Genomic DNA, 20,526 nt, shown 5'->3' with positions numbered 1-20,526 from the left:
ATAAGCTTGGAGGGGTAATCGCTCTAGTTGCCTCAGTAGCAATCATTATAATTTTACCTTCCACTCGTACATCAAATTTTCGCAGATTAACTTTTTACCCTCTAAATCAACTTATATTTTGAATTTTGGTTTCAGTATTGATTCTACTTACTTGAACTGGACCTCGACCCGTTCAAGAACCCTATGTTCTTACAGGCAAAATTTTAACTCATTTTTTTTTTTTTTTCTTTTATTATCAATCCCCTCCTACTCATAAGATGACATAATTTTTTAAAATGATCGTTTATTTGATTTAAAATAGACTTTTGAAAGTAGCAGAAAAGGAAAAATATTCTTAACGATTGTGTTAACATATTATTTTAATCATATTTATAAATTAAATACAAAACATAAAGATTTTACCCCAATAAAAACAATAAATAATTGATAGAAACTGGAAAAAATCCTTTTCAAGCTAAATACATCAATTTATCGTATCGAAGCCGAGGTAAACTTCCTCGAACTCACACAAAAATGAATGCCAAAAATATAGACTTTAAATAAATATTTTCCTGCAAGGTCTTCTTCCCAAAAACACAATAACGAAAAAAAACTCTTATAAAAAGAATTTTTTGAATATTCTGCTATAAAAATTAAAGCAAATCCCCCTCTCCTATATTCCGTGTTGAACCTCGAAACTGACCCTGATTCTCCTTCTGTAAAATCAAAAGGTGTCCGGTTAGTTTCCGCTAAACAAGAAGCAAACCAAATTAACCTCAAAGGTAACGATAAAAATATAAAGCAAATATAACATTGATATTTAACAAATAACTCTTCACACCAACAAAGATAAACATAGCCTAAAGACAGAACATAGATAATAAACAATAATATTTGATATGACAGGCATAGTTTGTTCTTACGTAAAAAGCTTCGCAGCATCAGAAAATGGTTGCAGTAAACCTGTATAACAAACTTTATTTGAATCTTTGCGAATTTGGATATAGCCCAAAATTTTACGCTCTAACAAAGTTACAAAAGCCACTCCTGCCAAAACACAGATGATTAAAACTAAGTAAATTACAATCTCCACTAATAACACAAAACAATTACATTCAGTTGTTTTACTATTTATAACATGTATTCTATTTAACTAGATCCTAAATCCAGCACATATTATCTGGTTAAATAGTATTTCAATTATACAAAAAAATGTAATTACTTAATCCTTACGTACTATTTTTTTTTTTTTTTTTTTTTTTTTAATTCCAGAAGATAGAAACCGACCTGACTCTCGCCGGTCTGAACTCAAATCATGTAAAAAAAATAAAGGTCGCACAGACCTTCTTTTATAGCTGCTGCACTATAAACACATTTTGATTCAACATCAAGGTCGCAAACTTATTTTTTGATAAGGACTCTCAAAAAATAAATAAATAAATAAAATAAATAAATAAATAAAAAATAAATAAATAAATAAAATTACGCTGTTATCCCTAAAGTAACTTGATGTTCTAATCCTTAATATAAGGATCACTTACAAACTGTAATCACATATAATTGTCCAATTACAATAGCAATTATTTTCATTTATACCCTTAGCGCCCCAACCAAATAAACCTTTTAAGTCTATTTTTATTATTTTTAATTCATCAAACTTATTAAGTTTATAAAGCTTTATGGGGTCTTATCGCCCCTCTAGAAAATCTAAGCCTTTTCACTTAGAAGTTAAATTCAATTTTGATAAAAGAGACAGACTTTTCTTTGTTCAACCATTCCTACAAGTTTCCAATTAACAAAGTGATGATAATGGTACCTGTGCACGGTCAACACACCGCGGCTATTGAACATTTCCTGTCAGTGAGCAGGCTGCACCATAAACAACCTCAGAAAGACATGTTTTTGATAAGCAGGCAACAAATAACCTTTGCCGAGTTCCTTTTTTATTCCATTATTTTATTATAATTCATTATCTTTGTTTAATTTTTCTCAAATCATTCTACATATTCATTCTACTAATACACTCATTATTTCTTAAAATTTTACGTTAAATTCAATATTCTAATACTTTATCAAAGCCATAAATATTTTTTTTTCTCCTAAATCTAAATTCGAACACTTTAATTTCATAGCTACTTTTAAGCCTAAAAAAAAAACATTATTATTTTTTTTTTGTCCTATTGATTAATTTTGTAAGTGGTAAGAAGCTCGTCCCTCCTAGCCTTAAATATATAATAAACCTTTTCAACGTAACTGAAACGCTATACTAACTTTAGCTGTGCTTTGATTCTCGTATCCAGGTTCACTTTCCAGTAAGCCTGCTGTGTTACGACTTGTCTCATCTTAATAATGAAAGCGACGGGCGATATGTACATGCTTTACACCTTACATCTAGCAAGCATGTTAAACTTACTTTACAATCAAATCCTCCTTCTAATTCATTTTCCCTACTAAATAAAATTTATCGTAACCCATTTTAACTTAAGCATTAGCTGCACCTTGATCTAATATATTCAACATTATTGATGATTTATTCAGTAATTAATTCTATAAAAATGACCTAATTGTATCATCAGTCTCATGATAATTTGAATATAAATTATTCTATTTATTTGTTTATTTCTAAATTAGTTCGTGCATCAGTGTATTTATATAGACGAGGATTAAGCTCTGTACACGGTGCGCAAGCCGCACGTCTTTGTGACGTGGCAGTGGGGAGGTGAGGTGAGGTGGCAGCAGGGTGATGAGGTGGCGACGAACGGTCAGCCAGGGTTAGTTGCTGTCCGCCCCTACCTGAAGTGTGTTGTGATGGATCACTGGATGTAATATTTATTCAAGACTTGGGATTATTCAATTATGCTGGTATGTATGGCTATGTTTGGTTATAACAGTACTGGGTGGGGGTTTATCAGCTGGTGTTCACGTAAAACATTTGTGATGTTCATCGACAAAATGTTTGTATTAGTGATGATCTTTTATGATGACAGTGTTAATGTGATTGTGCGGTCGGCTATTAAGATTGATAGTTACTCAAGGAAAATTTCATGTATTACAGTTTATGAATCCAACTACTCGTTCGGAAAGTTCATGGAGGCAATCCATATGCGGCTGGAGCTACCGTTGTGAGTTATAATTCTAATGATTATTATAAGTGAAGATCAATGTGGTTGATTGGTTATATGATTGATTTTTAATTGTACTTAGCATATGGTGAATTCTACATACATCCATTCTCAATTTTCATATTGATCTGCTTATTAATGATGCTTGGGTACTTAAGATGAAAAAAAAAAAAAAACTTTGAGATGTGTTTATTGTAATGATTTTGACAGGTCCAAACGCTTGTAATAAAGAAGTTATGGCAGTGTTCAAGCTGTGTTAATGGATGCCTCTATACACTAATAATGCTGGTATACGTACTAATGTACAAACTTAAGTAATATTCTTCGTGGTGTATCCATTCAAAAACAGGTTCCCCTGACAACACTATATCACCGACAAATTCTTCACATTTTAAGAACATAACTATTAATACTTTGCTTACAAAATTACTTTTTGGTATAATAGTGTGCTCAGCTCACTCGGCATCAAATAAGATCAAACAAAATATTACAAAAAATATAAACTTGACAAGAAGTGAAGTAAAGGTCTCCGCTGTGAGTGCCGCAGAGAGAGAGAGAGAGAGAGAGAGAGAGAGAGAGAGAGAGAGAGAGAGAGAGAGAGAGAGAGAGAGAGAGAGAGAGAATGAGGAAGAAAAGGAAACACGTGGGGAAAAAACGGAGACAGGTGGAGAAAGGAGGTGCAGATGAGAAAGGAGGGGGAGGAGGAGGAGGAGGAGGAGGAGGAGGAGGAGGAGGAGGAGGAGGAGGAGAACAACAACAACAACAAAAGCACCACCAGCACCACTGCTACCATCACTACCACCACCACCACCACCATCACCTCCACCACCACCAAGAGAAACAGCAAAAAGTCAAGTAAAGAAAGGGAGAAAGAACATGAGGTGCGAGGACTAGGTAATATATTGTCGCCGAGGGGCCTGGTACTAGCAGTGGCGGTGGTAGTGGTAGTGGTGGTGGTGGTGGTCGATGGCGCCGCTGCCTGCCTGGAGGAGCGGAGTGCAGGACAGAGCCATGTAACGTCCTGTCCACTTGGTTAAAAACAGCCATCACGTGCGGGGAAAAAAAAGGTAAGGAGCCGTAAGGAATCGAGGGGAAACTTGAGTATGGTGTGGAGAACGTGGGTGTGACAAGGACGTGGTGCTGTTGCGGTCAAAAAAGTCGAGTATATAATCTGCATTACTTGTTTCCCGTGTAGTTAGCGTTTTCTCTTTCTTTTTCTGAACGAGCGGTAAGGAATCGTGGGGAGACTTGGGTGTGGTGAGGAGTGTACGTGAGGCGTGCGCTGGTGTGACAAGGGCGTGGTGCAGTAGTAAGCAGAAAACAACTATTTTCTCACACTTACTATGTGATACTTTTTTTTTCTTCTTTTTGAGAATGAGCGGCAGAGGATCAAGGGCAGACTTAAGTAGGAGGAGGAGGAGGGCAGGTGTGGTGTACGTAGGTGTGACAAGGGCGTGGTGCAGTAGTGGTCAGAAGTCATGACCAACCTTCCCTAGTACTGGCTATTGCTGTGTTCTCTATTTCTCTTTCTTCTTCCTTACTTTTTTTTTTTTACCCTCATTCCGTCTTCATGTACTTTTTTTTTTCTTTATCTTCGTGAACCTCTCGTCTCTCTTTCAGTTGTCCAGTTTCAGCAGGAGACTCAGCAGATTAGAAGATACAAGACTGAGAATAAATACTAAACAGTGGCACTGAGTGTGTTGTGCTACTCGACTCGTGGACGTGACTACATGAGTGGGTGTCTGGACTAAGTCTGTAAAGATTTTGAACTTTTGCCAACCTCCTTCGTTCGTGATATAAGATAAATTGTTATGTACTAGTTTATAATTAAAGCCGTGGCCAATAATCTGTCTGTCTGTCTAACAATCTATTTTATCTGTTTGTCTATGTCTGTCTAGCCGTCTAACTATGTCTGTCTGTCTATCTATCTGTCTGTCTGTTTAGCCATCTATCCATCAATCAATTTATCTATCTACCTGTCTAACCGTCCATCTATCTGTCTGTCTACTTATACGTTTGTTTAGCCATCTACCTATCAGTTAATCTATCTATCTGTCCATCTATGTATGTATGTATGTATGTATGTACCTATCAATTCATTTATACGAGTAAGGAATCAGTATAAACACCGAGGAAGTATGGATGAGTTGGTGATGAGAGGCGAATGCTTGGTGACAGATGTGCGAGGTGAGGGTGCAAGCTGATGGTGGGTGTAAGTGGTGGTCTGACAGGGCTGCTAAACACTGCCTAGGAAATATAAGCTAAAAATAGACAGTAATTAATGAGCTGTCAGAAAGAAATGCAATGGGAAGGGAGAAGGGTGGGAAGGATACATGGCTCAGGAAGGGCACGGCTAAATTATACCTTAAGGAGAGAAGGAAACACGCGCCCAGAAAAAAAAAAAAAGGATAATTATGAAGACAGTGTGAGTGAAGATTGAAGGATTCGGAAGTTGATCATCTATTCTAAGTTTTATTTCTTCTTCTTCTTTTTTTTTTCGTTCTTTGTTACTGTTTCTATGACAATTTCTATATGCATGAGCGATTGACGGCAAAAAAAAGAAAAAAAAAGGACAGTCACGAAGACATAAAAACAGAAGACTAAGTAAGGAATACAAAATTATCTATTATCACTATTTTTTATTGTTTTTATTTACCTATTATTTCTAACTACAAAAAATATTCTCTCCGTTAACTTTAGTCAGACGCAAATATTCTCTACTCCGACCATTTCTCGTTGAATTAAGTTTACTTAATTCCCAACTTCGATCACAAGACCGTGGAAACGTGAGACAGACAGGCAGACCGACAGATATTACACACAGACGTAGCGCTCTTTGTAATATACTTGAGTGCCCTAAAGGGACCTCGCAGCCACTCACTTAAGGCTTTCTCTAACTTATGAGCTAACAAAGAGAGAGTTGGCGCCGAGACTGCACGTGGGAGGGGCTTAGGGAAGGGATGGGAAGGGAAGGAGAGGAGAGGAGAGGAGAGGAGAGGAGTGAAGAGGAGAGAGAGAGAGAGAGAGAGAGAGAGAGAGAGAGAGAGAGAGAGAGAGAGAGAGAGAGAGAGAGAGAGAGAGAGAGAGAGAGAGAAATGGCAAAGATAGGAAAAGAGACAGGAAGGAGAAAGGGTGAGAGGAAAATAGAAATGAAGAAGACTAAGAAGAAGGAAGGACATGGAAGGAAGAAAGGGAAGGAAAACATGACATGGGCAGGAAGAAGGAAAAAAGGAAAAGAGGCACGGAAGAATATAGAAAGGAAGGGACGTGGATGAAGGAAAGGAAAAAAAAAGAAACGGAAGACGAATGATGAAAGGAGTAAGTGATACGTAAAAGAGAAAGGAAAAGGACACATGAAAAGCAAAACGAGAGAAAAGAGGTGAGGGAAACAATGAACAGGGAAGAAAAAGATAATTTCGAGGAGCGTGCGTAAGTAAGGAAGATGGACGAATGAGGGGAAGGAAAGAGACAGACGAGGAAACTGGAGGCGGTGAAAGGAGCAGGAGAGGGAGACGAGAAGGCAGCAAATGTATAGGTGTGAAAGGGAGAAGCACGTAACGAAGAGGGAGAGGAAACAGACACACACCAAAAACAAAGGAAAGAAAGAAAGTAAGAAAATGAAAGGCAGATAGAAAAATAAAGAAAATAAGGAAGAAAGCAGAAACAAAAAAGTTAAAAAAAAAGAAAAAGACTGAAATAACAAATGAACGAAAAGAAAGGAAAGGAAGAAAAGTGAAGATGGAGACAGAGAAAACGCAAAGACTAACAGAAAAGAATGAGTTTTAGATGAAGAATGGAAAGGAAACAGGAAGACAAATGAATCGAGGGCACAATATAAAAAAAAAGTGCAAAAGAGAGAAGAGAGGAAGTGAAGAGAAAGGGAGGAGGGAAGAGGGAGTGGGAGAGGTGAGCGAGAGTGAGGAGAGGGAGAGGGGAGAGAGGGAGGCGTGCATGCAGGACATGAAAGAATTAATGCATGATTCTCTCTTGCTTAATGAACACAAACTGACGCCAGGACACCAGGAGGAGGAGGAGGAGGAGAAGAAGGAGGAGGAGGAGGAGGAGAAAAGGGAAGGAAACAGGAAAAACAATAACAACAACAACAACAACAACAACAACAACAACAAAAACAAAGGAGAAGAAAAGGAAGAAAACGATGATAATGAGGATAGCGAAGAAGAAGAAGAAGAAGAAGAAGAAAAATAAGAAGAAGAAGAAGAAGAAGAAGAAGAAGAAGAAAAAGAAGAAGAAGAAAATGAAGAATACGAGGAGTAAAAAAACAAACAAACAAAACACACACACACACACACACACACACACACACACACACACACACACAGAATGACCTGACGGCTAGGCACTGCGGCAGATAGGTCACCTAAGGAAGGCAGAAAGGGGTGGAAGAGGAGGTCAGGTCAGGTCAGGTCACCCCTTCACACATGCAGGAGGAACAAGAGAAGAAGGAAGAGAAAGAGGAAGGGGAGGAGGAAGACGAAGAGGATGACAATAATATAACTGGTCATATATATATATATATTAACGGTAACATTCCATTGACGGTCCATCTCTCTCAGCACAAGGAGAAGGAAGCATGAAGGGTAATACAGCAGGAGGCTCCTCCCCACCTACCACTCCATTTCAAAACACACTGTATTGGACGCACCGGGGAACATGTACAGTGGACCATGGGGAAACTGACAACCAACTCTCAATACAAATAGAGGAGGAGGAGGAGGAGGAGGAGGAGGAGGAGGAGGAGGAGGAGGAGGAGGAGGAGGGTTTCCATAAATTTTGACGAAGTATAGCAGTGTTATAGAACTGATGTGGCGATTCTCTCTCTCTCTCTCTCTCTCTCTCTCTCTCTCTCTCTCTCTCTCTCTCTCTCTCTCTCTCTCTGTATGTGTGTGTGTGTGTGTGTGTGTGTTAAGGAACATGTCATTATCTCTATTGGAGTGGAAATGATTGGCGCTCTTTCATCATTCTTAAACTATTATCATTATTATCGTCCTATCTCATCTCTTTCCTCCTCCTCCTCCTCCTCCTCCTCCTCCTCCTCCTCCTCCTCCTCCTATTAATTTTCCTTGACACATTGGTCCCTTCCCTTGGTGCAGACTACGAGTCATTTCCTCTCCTCTTTGCAAAATTTACTTTCCGATGAGATTTCAAGTTAATTTTCCCTACACCTTTTTTTTTTCTATATACCTTAGCAATGTTTTTTTGGAAGTGTGTTCTTGCTATTATGTGTTATTTCGTCGCCCTCTGTCTGTGTGTCTGTCTGTGTGTGTGTCTGTCTGTGTGTCTGTCTGTCTGTGTGTCTGGCATCGTTGCTCATTAGCCGCCATTGTTTACTATTTCACGTCCTTCTCTTCTCCAGCCAGTCAAGTGTTCTCGTGGAGTTTTTTGTAAATAATTGCTTTTACTTCGTTCCTTTGTTACCTGATTTATTGTTTCTTGTGTCTATTTGCAAATTTTATGTTTGTTTTTTATTCTCAGTTTCTTTCACCGTGTGTGTGTGTGTGTGTGTGTGTGTGTGTGTGTGTGTGTGTGTGTGTGTGTGTGTGTGTGTGTGTGTGTGTGTGTGTGTGTGTGTGTTAATGTAGGAAGGACACTGGCAACAGTGTCCTTGGAAGGCCAAGGGCAACAAAAATCAATAAAAAAAATGCCCACTGAATGCCAGTCCCATAAAAGGGTCAAAGCAGTGGTCAAAAATTGATGAACAAGTGTCTTGAAACCTTCCTCTTGAAGGAATTCAAGTCATAGGAAGGTGGAAATACAGAAGCAGGCAGGGAGTTCCAGAGTTTATCAGAGAAAGGGATGAATGATTGAGAGTAATGGTTAACTTCTGCGTAAGAGAGTTGGACAGAATAGGGGTGAGAAAAAGAAGAAAGTCTTGTGCAGCGAGGCCGCGGGAGGAGGGGGGCATGCAGTTAGCAAGATCAGAAGAGCAGTTAGCATGAAAATAGCGGTAGAAGACAGCTAGATATGCAACATTGCGGCGGTGAGAGAGGGGCTGAAGACAGTCAGTTAGAGGAGAGGAGTTGATGAGACGAAAAGCTTTTGATTCCACCCTGTCTAGAAGATCAGTATGAGTGGAACCCCCTCAGACATGTGAAGCATACTCCATACATGGACGGATAAGGCCCTTGCACAGAGTTAGCAGCTGGGGGGGGTGAGAAAAACTGGCGGAGACGTCTCAGAACGCTTAACTTCATAGAAGCTGTTTTAGGTAGAGATGAGATGTGAAGTTTCCAGTTCAGATTATAAGTAAAGGACAGACTAAGGATGTTCACTGTAGAAGAGGAGGACAGTTGAGTGTCATTGAAGAAGAGGGGATAGTTGTCTGGAAGGTTGTGTCGAGTTGATAGATGGAGGACTTGAGTTTTTGAGGCATTGAACAATACCAAGTTTGCTCTGCCCCAATCAGAAATTTTAGAAAGATCAGAAGTCAACTGTTCTGTGGCTTCCCTGCGTGAAATGTTTACCTCCTGAAGGGTTGGACGTCTATGAAAAGACGTGGAAAAATGCAGGGTGGTATCATCAGCGTAGGATTGGATAGGACAAGAAGTTTGGTTTAGAAGATCATTAATGAATAATAAGAAGAGGGTGGGTGATAGGACAGAACCCTGAGGAACACCACTGTCAATAGATTTAGGAGAAGAACAGTGACCGTCTACCACAGCAGCAATAGAACGGTCAGAAAGGAAACTTGAGATGAAGTTCCAGAGAGAAGGAGAGAAGCCATAGGAGGGTAGTTTGGAAATTAAAGCTTTGTGCCAGTCTCTATCAAAAAAAAAATAAAATAAAAAAAGGCAAAACGCCAGAGGCACCTTCGCTTAGGGGGATCCTGAGGAGGGATTGGAGCGATAGAACAAGATAAAGATATGAGAAAGTGATCAGAGGAGCCCATCGGAGAAGAAAGGGTGACATCAACAGCATAAGTAGAAGGATAACATGTCAGGAAAAGGTCAAGAATGTTGGCGTATCTCCAAGACGGTCAGGAATACGAGTAGGGTGTTGCACCAATTGCTCTAGGTCGTGGAGGATAGCAAAGTTGTAGGCTAGTTCACCAGGATGGTCAGTGAAGGGAGAGCAAAGCCAAAGCTGGTGGTGAACATTGAAGTCTCCAAGAATGGAGATCTCTGCAAAGGGAAGAGGGTCAGAATGTGCTCCACTTTGGAAGTTAAGTAGTCAAAGAATTTCTTATTGTCAGAGGAGTTAGGTGAGAGGTATACAGCACAGATAAATTTAGTTTGAGAGTGACTCTGTAGTCGTAGCCAGATGGTGGAAAACTCGGAAGATTCAAGAGCGTGGGCACGAGAGCAGGTTAAGTCATTGCGCACATAAACGCAGCATCCAGCTTTGGATCGAAAATGAGGATAGAGAAAGTAGGAGGGAACAGAAAAGGGGCTACTGTCAGTTGCCTCAGACACTTGAGTTTCAGTGAGGAAAAGAAGATGAGGTTTAGAAGAGGAGAGGTGGTGTTCTACAGATTGAAAATTAGATCTTAGACCGCGAATGTTGCAGGTGTTAATGAAGAAAAAATTGAGGGGGGTGTCAAGACACATAGGATCGTCGACAGAAAGGCAGTCCGACCTGGGGACATTTATGGTCCTCTCCCCAGATGGGGAGGATAAATTAAGAAAATTAAAATTAATAACCGTATATAAACAAAAAAAAAATAATCTGGATTAAGGATATTCGTTAAGAAAATACCATGGAAAAATGATATTACACTAAGAAATTAAAAATAAGGATACTAGATTAAGTAAATTAAGATAAAGGATATTAGATGAATAAAATAGTCTGGATTAAAGATAGTAGATTAAAGAAATAGTCTGGATTAAGGATAGTAAATTAAGAATTTAGTCTGAATTAAAAACAGTACATTAATTAAATAGTCTAAATTTAGGAAAGTAGATTAAGACAATAGTCTAGATTAAGGATAATAGATTAAGAAAATAGTATGGATTAAGAATAACAGATTAAGGAAATTGAGATTAAGGATGTTAGATTAAGAAAGCATTGTGGATTAAGAATGACAGATTAAGAAAATAATCTGGATTAAGGACTGTACAGTGTTCTGAAAAATGCTGGAAAAGAATCTGTTTCAGTGTGTGTGTGTGTGTGTGTGTGTGTGTGTGTGTGTGTGTGTGTGTGTGTGTGTGTGTGTGTGTGTGTGTGTGTGCTTTCTGTTATACAGTCAATAATAGACAATCAACTTCATTTACAAAAATGTTACTAGTCTTCAGATATGAGAGACATTTATCAACACACAACGGTTACTTATTTTCTTGAACTTCTTTCCTTTTTTTCTTCTTCATCTCATTTTCTTCAACGTATTTTTTTTCAACTTCTCTTTTTCAACTTGTTTTTGTGTCCAATCATCACAACAACGAAGTCAAGCCACGCCATATCATCACTTCCTTCATTATTTCTACTAATAGCAGTTTACAGACAGAAATAGTTGAAGTGCTGTAGATAAACAAATAAGAGACAGAGACGGGGGGGAGGGGCGTATGGGGGGATTACAGAGGGGTTGGGAGGAGAGGGGAGGAGAAATAAAGGCGGCAGGATAAAACAAGTGAATATCGCCTGGTCCTTGAGCGAAGATTGATGATAATTCTGTGTTATCATTTACGTGCAAAGGAGGTGAGGAGGGGGGAAGGGGAGGTGGGGAGGGAAGGAGGAGCAGAGAGGATTGGGGGGTAGGGGAGTAAAGGAGACACCCATCTTCTCTGCAATGGCAGCGATAACTCCCCGCCTCGCCTTTCCTATCTACTCCCATTTCCCAATATCACCCACTCCCCTTCCCTCCCCACTAACGCCCACTCCTAACTCCCCTCCCTCTCCCCACTCACTCTCACTCCTCTTCTGTGTCCATTTGCTTTCACTCTTCTCTTTACCACTCTTACTACTCCTCTTTTCCCTCCCGACTCACCCATCCCGCCTTTTTCTCCCTCTTTATCCCCTTCTCCCTCCCCTTAACAGTTTCTCTTCTCCCCTTCTCTCCTCTCACATTCCATCCACATATCTTTTCACTTCCACCACTCCATATGCTTCCCAATCACCTACATCCACTTTCTTCCATCTCTTGGCTTTTTCCTGACCTTCTCTTCGCCCCATCACTCCCTTAACCTTCACAATTAATTCCTCTCTCTCTCTCTCTCTCTCTCTCTCTCTCTCTCTCTCTCTCTCTCTCTCTCTCTCTCTCTCTCTCTCTCTCTCTCTCTCTCTCTCTCTCTCTCTCTCTCTCTCTAAAAATCCGAGAACATTCACAGCCACATCTACCTCCACTACTACTACTACTACTACTACTACTACTACTCCTTATCACAAACAGCCACGGAAGGGACACAAAATCTGCTGTTGTTTGTTCTTCCTTTGCATTAATTTTTGCTCTCGTGTATACAGACTAGTCCTTTAAAATGTTTCGCACCATCCCTCCTCCCTCTCCCTCTCCCTCTCCCTCTCCTTACCCCTAACAAAACAATCTTTATGAAAACAATCTTTATGATAAGCCACGCAATATCATCATTTCCTTATTTTTTTTCTACGTATAGTTAAAAGAAAAAATAGAAATAGATAAAGTGTTGTCCCCAAAAATTGGTAACCACTCAGAGACATGTTTTCCTTCCCCGTCTTTGTGTACATATTGTATATAAAGAATAAAGCTCTGAAGACTGTTACTCCCCTCATCAACACAAGCCAAAGTCGCCATCTTACACTGTGAACGCTTATCAACACTCTATGGACTCTCTCAAGAGGGAAGCTTCAAGACACTCCTCCCACAATTTTTGACGATCGTTTCCGACTCTGTTTAGGGACCGGCACTTCAGGGGACATTTTTCTTCGTAATTTTGTTGCCCTTGTCAGGTGTCCCTCCTGGAAAATGAGAGAGAGAGAGAGAGAGAGAGAGAGAGAGAGAGAGAGAGAGAGAGAGAGAGAGAGAGAGAGAGAGAGAGACAGAGAGAGAGAGAGAGAGACAGAGAGAGACAGAGAGAGAGAGAGAGAGAGAGAGAGAGAGAGAGAGAGAGAGAGAGAGAGAGAGAGAGAGAGAGAGAGCCGTCTGCAGTTTTCGGCCTCCCGGAGCCATCATTCTGCCCCAGTAGTCAAATTTTCGCGTGTTTTTAAGCGCGCCAAATTAACATCTATGTCTTAAAAACGCTGCACAACAAAGAATGATTCAAGCACATCCGACACTTGTGGAAACTAGCTTACAGTATTACTCCTTTCATCAAAAGTCTTCCCCCCCTCTCCAGTTCAATGACCTCCCATTAACATGCGTCTGCTCACGCCACAACAACGTTAAGTTACACAGACAATGAAAGGAATGTTCTCTTGGGCGAGAGGTACTGCCCGCCAGGTAGGGGACACTACTTGCACCAACTCATTCGTTAAGGAAATCTTATAACTTAGATAATAATGGCTTAAAACGCACACAAGCCAAACATACTGTGTCCTCAGCTCATAATGATCCCCCTCCTGCTCTTCCTGCTTCCTCACTGATGCACGTAAGGGTCACGGCTCGAGTTCTACCCTTGGCATTGTAAGCGCGGGACTGAACTTGCTCTCCTCGGCACAGTGACACGAGAATGTGGCAGTGGAAGTCATTTTAGCTGAGCCAAAACTACACGTCAGTTACGTTGTGTGAATGGGCATTGTTGGCGAGGTTTTCCACGGCTCTAAATGGCTGACAGACCGTGGTGGCGCCAAATGTTAGTGCGATATTAGTGCACAGCTGCTGATGTATGAAGTGTGAGCCAAATAACACAGATAAGTGACTGATAGAATTAATATTTAGAGAATTAAATATACTAAATCAAATAAATGTATTACTTCTATGCTTTTGAAAGGAGTCTTCATTGCAGTGATTCAGCATAATTCATTGAAAAGTGCATCACTGCCGCTAATGAAAAATAATCATAATTTTATATTTTGTTTCATTCTTGTATCTGATTGGCTAAAGACCTTATCACATTCTAGAATCGAGGCCTCTGATTGGTGCGCCTGGTGGGTGCCGAAGTCTTTAGCTCCAAGCTGCTGAGCGCTCCAAGAAGGGGGCGCAAAGGTATACCATACCCTCTGACGAACAGGTTCCCAGTAAGACTGTGCAATGCCTGGATTTTCTACTGAAGATTTTGGCACAACACTCCATAATACGAGATTCAACAACAACAAGAGGAAACGACAAGCAATGGACGCCCAAGAGACCCTCGGTGAGAAGGGGAGCGCTAAGGAGAAAGTGACGACCAAGAACAAGAAGAAGAGGCGGCTGGAGAGCCTCGAAGACTGCACCAGCCACGAGAAGACGGTCACTGAAGGCTGTGCAGAGATGAAACATCGCGCGAGCCGGCGAGAACACAAAAATCAGAGGGACGGGAATGACATCAAAGGCAAGAAAACGATGAGCGTGGAGTGTTTTCATCCGATTATGGACCGCACCAAGAAGAGAAAGAGGCAGAACAAGGACGACGACGAGAAACAGAACAAGAGGAAGAAACAAGACACGGAGGAAACGGAAAACCAGGACAAGAAAAGGAAGAGGCAGGTTAATGACGACGACGAGAAGCAGAACAAGAAGAGGCAGAGGCAGGTTACGGACGATGACGAGAAGCAGGACAAGAAGAGGAAGAGGCTAGACACGGAGGACGACGAGAAGCAGGACAAGAAGAGGAAGAGGCAGGTTAAGGACGACGACGCGAAGCAGGACAAGAAGAGGAAGAGGCAGGACGCGGAGGACGACGAGAAGCAGGCAAAGAAGAGCAGGGGGGAGGGCAGGAGAGAACGAAAGAAGGGGGGGAAGATGGAGTGCTGTCAATGCGTTAAGCACGGCATCAAGAGATGGAAGATGAGAGGGTGGTACAAAGACGACGTGGTGAGGCTGATGGTGGATGCCAAGAGAGTCAGCAAGGAGAGGAACGTGAGCAGGTGGTGCCGTCTTAATATTGGGAAAGAAAACCTGGTGTCCGCGACCGTGCGCGGCAACGCGTGCCTTGTCCAGCTTGACAGCGGCTCCTCATGCAGCCTCATGAGGCTAACACTGGCCCGGAGGCTGGGAATCGTCACGGGCAAGCAAGAGACGGTAAAGAAATACTTGTTTACCTGGGCTGGCATGCTGGAGTTGGACGTGATCGAGCTGGACGAGGTGGTGGTGATGCTGCGTCGCTACGTGGCGGTCAACACGCGCATGACGGTCATTGTACGCGGGGATGTGAGGAAGCACTCCTTGGACCTAATAGTTATGTCCATGAGCCGCCTGCAGGAGGCCGAGGTGCGGCAGGAGTTCCATCCCGACGACAGCAGCATCCTGTTCCTGCGTCACCCAAAACGTCTGCGGCGGAGACAACCTTCGGACACACAACGCAAAACGTTCATGTTTGCCGCACGAGCGTTAGGTATCGAGGAGCCGCTGACGGTGATGGTGAACACTGGTAACGCGTCAACATTCTCTATCACTAAGACTGGTCAGGACAAGATGCTGTGCAGGACAGGCAAATCGACTGTGCTGCCGAAACGAGTCCTGCTGCACTTTGGCAGCGGCACAGACACTCTGCGAAAGATGGACACGATATACATGCGCCACTGGTTTGATTTCGTGTTTGGACGAACGCTGCTGTGTAAATTACAAGCAGCGATAGATTATGATGATTTGTCCATGACCTTGACGCTCAACGGAAAACGATACCGCTTCGACATCCTCACTCACGTCCTCCGTCTGCGTACGCCCAGAGGTGCCGCGTCCTCTCAGCCTCCGCCTTGATTTTATTGATTGACTGATATTTTTGTTTTGTTTTGATTTGTTATCCATCAGGGAGGTCAGCAGAGGCAAGAAATAGATGAATAAAAATCCCGCTCAAAGATGATCCCAAAACGAAAATAGGAGCAGTCAATAGAGTAGAAAAAGTAGTCTGGATTAAGGATATAAAACTGTGTTCTTCATTAAGGATATTAGACTAAGAAAATCAAGATTATGGACAGTAAATCAAGGTTATTAAGATAAAGGATAGTAGATTAAGAAAATAGTCTGGATTAAGGATATTAGTTAAGAAAATAGTCTGCATAAGAAAATATTACACTAAGAAATGAAGATTAAGGATAACAAAATAAGGAAAATAAAATAAAAATATCAAATTAATAAAATGGCCTGGATTAAGAATGGTAGACTAAGAAAATAGTCTGGATTGAGGATAGTAGATTAAAAAGTCTGAATCAAAAATAGTCTAAATTGAGATTAATGCATTAACAAAAAAAATCTGGATTAAGGATGGTAGATTAAGGAAAGAGTCTGAATTAAGAAAAGTAGATTAAGAAAATAAACTGGATTAGAGATAATAAATCAAGAAAATAGTCTGAATTAAGGATAACAGATTAAGAAAATGGTCTGGATTAAGGAAATTAAGATCAAGGTTGATAGACTAAGAAAACAATCTGGATTAAGGATAGTAGATCAAGTAAATAGTTTGTATTAAGGATAGTAAATTAAGAAAGAGGTCTGGATTAAGAATATTACATTAAGAAGATAGACTGGATGAAGGATATTACTTCAAGAAAGTAGTCTACATTAAGAATAGTAGATGAAGAAAATTGTCTACATTAAGGATAGTAAATAAAAAAAATAGTCTGGATTAACGACAGTAGATTAAGTAGATGATCTACTTTGTCTACCGTCTTAAGGATGGCAGATAAAGAAAATAGTACAGATTTAGGAGAGTAAATTAAGAAAATAGACTGGATTGAGGATTATACACTGATTAAGAAAATGTTGTGGTTAAGGATATTATAATTAAGGAATCTACAATTAAGGAGAGTAGATTAAGGACATCATTTGGATTAAGGACAGTAGATTAAGTAAATAGTCTGGATTAAGGAAATAGTCTGGATTAAGGACACTATATTAAGGAAATAGTCTGGATTAAGGACACTATATTAAGGAAATAGTCTGGATTAAGGACACTATATTAAGGAAATAGTCTGGATTAAGGACACTATATTAAGGAAATAGTCTGGATTAAGGACACTATATTAAGGAAATAGTCTGGATTAAGGACACTATATTAAGGAAATAGTCTGGATTAAGGACACTATATTAAGGAAATAGTCTGGATTAAGGACACTATATTAAGGAGATAGTCTGGATTAAGGACACTATATTAAGGAAATAGTCTGGATTAAGGACACTATATTAAGGAAATAGTCTGGATTAAGGACAATGAATTAAGAAAATAGTGTGGATTAAGGACATTGAATTAAGAAAATAGTGTGGATTAAGGACAATGAATTAAGGACACTTGGATGAATGTCATTAGGTTAAGAGCAGAGGTTGCAGCAATGGTTATGTACAAAGCAGTACACAGGTACATCCATGGGACTGAAAAGTTCTGTAAGGTAACACAGGCTGTGCTTGTATATAGATATATTTATTATATTGTAATCTGATGTATTTATACACAGATATATTTCTATATTGTAATTTGATGTGTGAGTTTGAGACTTGGGTCCATATTGATGTTCGCTGTGTGCTTGTGACCTGATGTTAAATGTGTTTATATATATATATATATATATATATATATATATATATATATATATATATATATATATATATATATATATATATATATATATATATATATATATATATATATATATATATATATATATATATATGGATGCGTTACATAATGACGGAAGTCTTGATAGTGTTCTTGCGAAATATTTTGAAAAAGAATATTTCAGTGTGTGTGTGTGTGTGTGTGTGTGTGTGTGTGTGTGTGTGTGTGTGTGTGTGTGTGTGTGTGTGTGTGTGTGTGTGTGTGTGTGTGTTCAGTTTTCCTTTTCTTCTATAATATAATTAATAATAATTAGACAATCAACTTCATTTAGAGTCACTTTAGTAGAGTGTTCGGAAATAAGAGACAATGACCATCACATAACGCTTATCATTTTCTTCAACTTTTTTTTATATTCATTTTCCTCCCTTTTTTTTTCTTCAAGTAATTCTTCTTGAACGTATTCTTTTCTTCTCCTTATTATCTTCTTCTACTTTTGTTTTGTGTCCAACCATGACAACAACGGATGCAAGCCACGCAATATCATCACTTCCTTCATTGTTTCCACGTATACCTTAAAGACAGAAATAGATAAGGTGCTTTGCCCAAACACGTCAATGCTAAGCCCTTGTACAACTGTTTGGCACATCTTTCCTTAATTACTAACCACTCTGAGACATCTTTTCCTTGCCCTTCTTTCTGTACATATTGTTAATAAAGAACAAAGCTCCGAAGACTGTTACTCCCCTCATCAACACAAGTCAAAGTCTTCGTCTAACACTGTGGACGCTTATCAAGACTACTCTCTCAAGAGGGAAGCTTCAAGACACTCATCCTCTAATTTTTGACAATCGTTTCTGACTCAGTTTGGGGACCGGCGCCTCAGGGAACATTTTTTTTCTTTCCAATTTTGTTGGCCTTGGCAGGTACCCCTCTTAAATAAAAATAAATTAAATGAATAAATAAAAATAAATAAATAAATAAAAAACAAAATGAAATAGAAAGGGATGAGGGAGATGGAGGGGAGGGAGGAAATGTAAGGATGAAGGGAAGGGGGAGAGGAGGGAAGGAATGGGGAGAGAGAGGGAATGGAAAGGCCGGGAAGGGGAAGAGAAAATAGGGAGAGGGGAATGGGGAGGGAGTGAGGGGGGAAGAGAGAGAATGGGGAGAGGAGGGAGGGGGAAGATAGAGAGAGAGAGAGAGAGGGAGAGAGAGAGAGAGAGAGAGAGAGAGAGAGAGAGAGAGAGAGAGAGAGAGAGAGAGAGAGAGAGAGAGAGAGAGAGAGAGCGCCATCTACAGGTTTTGGGCGGCCGAAGCCACCATTCTCCCCGGAAAGTCAAATTTTCGCGTGTTTTTTGAGCGCGCCAAATCAACGTCTATGTCTCAAAAATACTGCACAACAAAGTATGATTCAAGCACGTCCAACACTTCTGGAAACTAGTATGCAGTATTACCAATGTCTCCTCCCATCAAACCTCTTCCCCTCTTCAGTTCAATGACCTCCCGTTAACATGCGTCTGATCACGCTTCAACAACGCTTGATTATATTAAGTTACACAGAAGGAAAGGGATGATCTCGTGGGCAAGGAGGGTACTGTCCGCCAGGTAGGGGATACTTTTTGCACCAACTCAGTCGCTATGGCAGTCTTATAACTGGCCATCGTAGTGGTGACATCGTGGACATTCACTGGGGTAAGCAGATGTCATGAATGAGGCATTGCAGTCAAGGATTATTAACTTCCCGGGCCATCAAACTACCCACACATTCGTAGAAAGGCAGAGGTCATTCCACCATTGAAGTGGAGAATCCTCCTCTCGCTCATTACACTTCAATTACATTTCACGACCACGTAAGTGTTTGATGCTCACCTTGTCCGAGCAGCGAGAGAGAGCCGAGTTCATGGCGGGTCTTGGCCTCCTGGATGGTGCGAGGAAGCTTGAGCTGAGCCAGCAACTCTTCGCTGAAAAGACAACAAAAAGGTATGAAGGCGCCACCCACTCCTACATCATCCCTGGACTGAGCGCGTCCCGCTATTACCTGCAGGAGCTCGGGATGCATTGCAAGAAAGCCATGACTTGACAACAAGGCAAATTAATCCTCGTTGTCAAATTAATCCTCATATATATTACGCGAGTGGCCTTCCTGGGTACGTTTTACACACACACACACACACACACACACACACACCTACCCACACAGACACACACACACCCACACAACTTCATCCTGGGATATGGAGAGTTGGTGAACAAAAAATACGCAGCACAGTGGTTAGACATAACGTCCAGCCTCCTCTCTGTCCTCACCAGCACTGAGAATAATAGGTGATGAGCGAAGGAAGGGTGTCGAAGCGGTTTTCAGAAGCTTGGAGTGAGTAGGAGGAGCCTTCGTTGTGGATCTCAATGAGGTAGTGTTGGATGTAGGGTCCCTTGTCCGGCGGGAGGCGCACGCTGAGGGCTCGGCTGTTTAGCTGGCTACTCTGTCGTACAATGACGTTCTGAAAAGAGAGGAATTTCTTGGCTACCGGTAAGGAGATGAAAGGCTTGGAATATGTCTTGGAATGGATACGCATCGGTTTCGAATCATCAGATTATACGCACAACAGAATGGAAACATACACACATATGCACACAGCTACGTCAAAATAATACAAGGGAATAACAGCAGTACCACAGAAATGTCAATTCCTTGGCAATAACTACTCGTATACTGATTAGTTTGGCAAACCCTGACAGCTGATCCGAACTCACCTAATACATTCATGGTGCTTAAACCACGTGGCAAGATTAATGATCTTTTCATCATTAGTTCACAAACTGTTCGTGATTGCGACCAAACAAATGCTTCTTAAGATGGGAGAAGTGTTAATGAATAC

At 40.6% G+C, this 20,526-nt stretch overlaps 1 protein-coding gene across 18 annotated transcripts in view; it reads right to left on the bottom strand.

The window, feature by feature from the left end:
* The window catches only part of LOC135098780 (uncharacterized), a 101,575-nt gene that overhangs the window by 58,322 nt on the left and 22,727 nt on the right, over nucleotides 1-20,526 (bottom strand). For 3 of the 18 annotated variants that reach the window (XR_010267350.1, XM_064001172.1, XM_064001174.1), the window contains exons 1-2: nucleotides 19,863-19,954; nucleotides 19,520-19,611 (exon numbers count right to left, since the gene is read on the bottom strand). Coding sequence is in view for 4 of the 18 variants with exons in the window: in XM_064001172.1 (XP_063857242.1) it covers nucleotides 19,520-19,611; nucleotides 19,863-19,930 (160 nt within the window). In the remaining 14 variants the exon portion in view is untranslated. The other 15 variants (XR_010267349.1, XM_064001176.1, XM_064001173.1 and 12 more) reach the window with 11 other exon arrangements.

This window comes from Scylla paramamosain, unplaced genomic scaffold (assembly GCF_035594125.1).
Source record: "Scylla paramamosain isolate STU-SP2022 unplaced genomic scaffold, ASM3559412v1 Contig80, whole genome shotgun sequence".
Lineage (NCBI taxonomy): Eukaryota > Metazoa > Arthropoda > Malacostraca > Decapoda > Portunidae > Scylla > Scylla paramamosain.
This window is presented reverse-complemented; position numbering and strand designations above follow the sequence as displayed.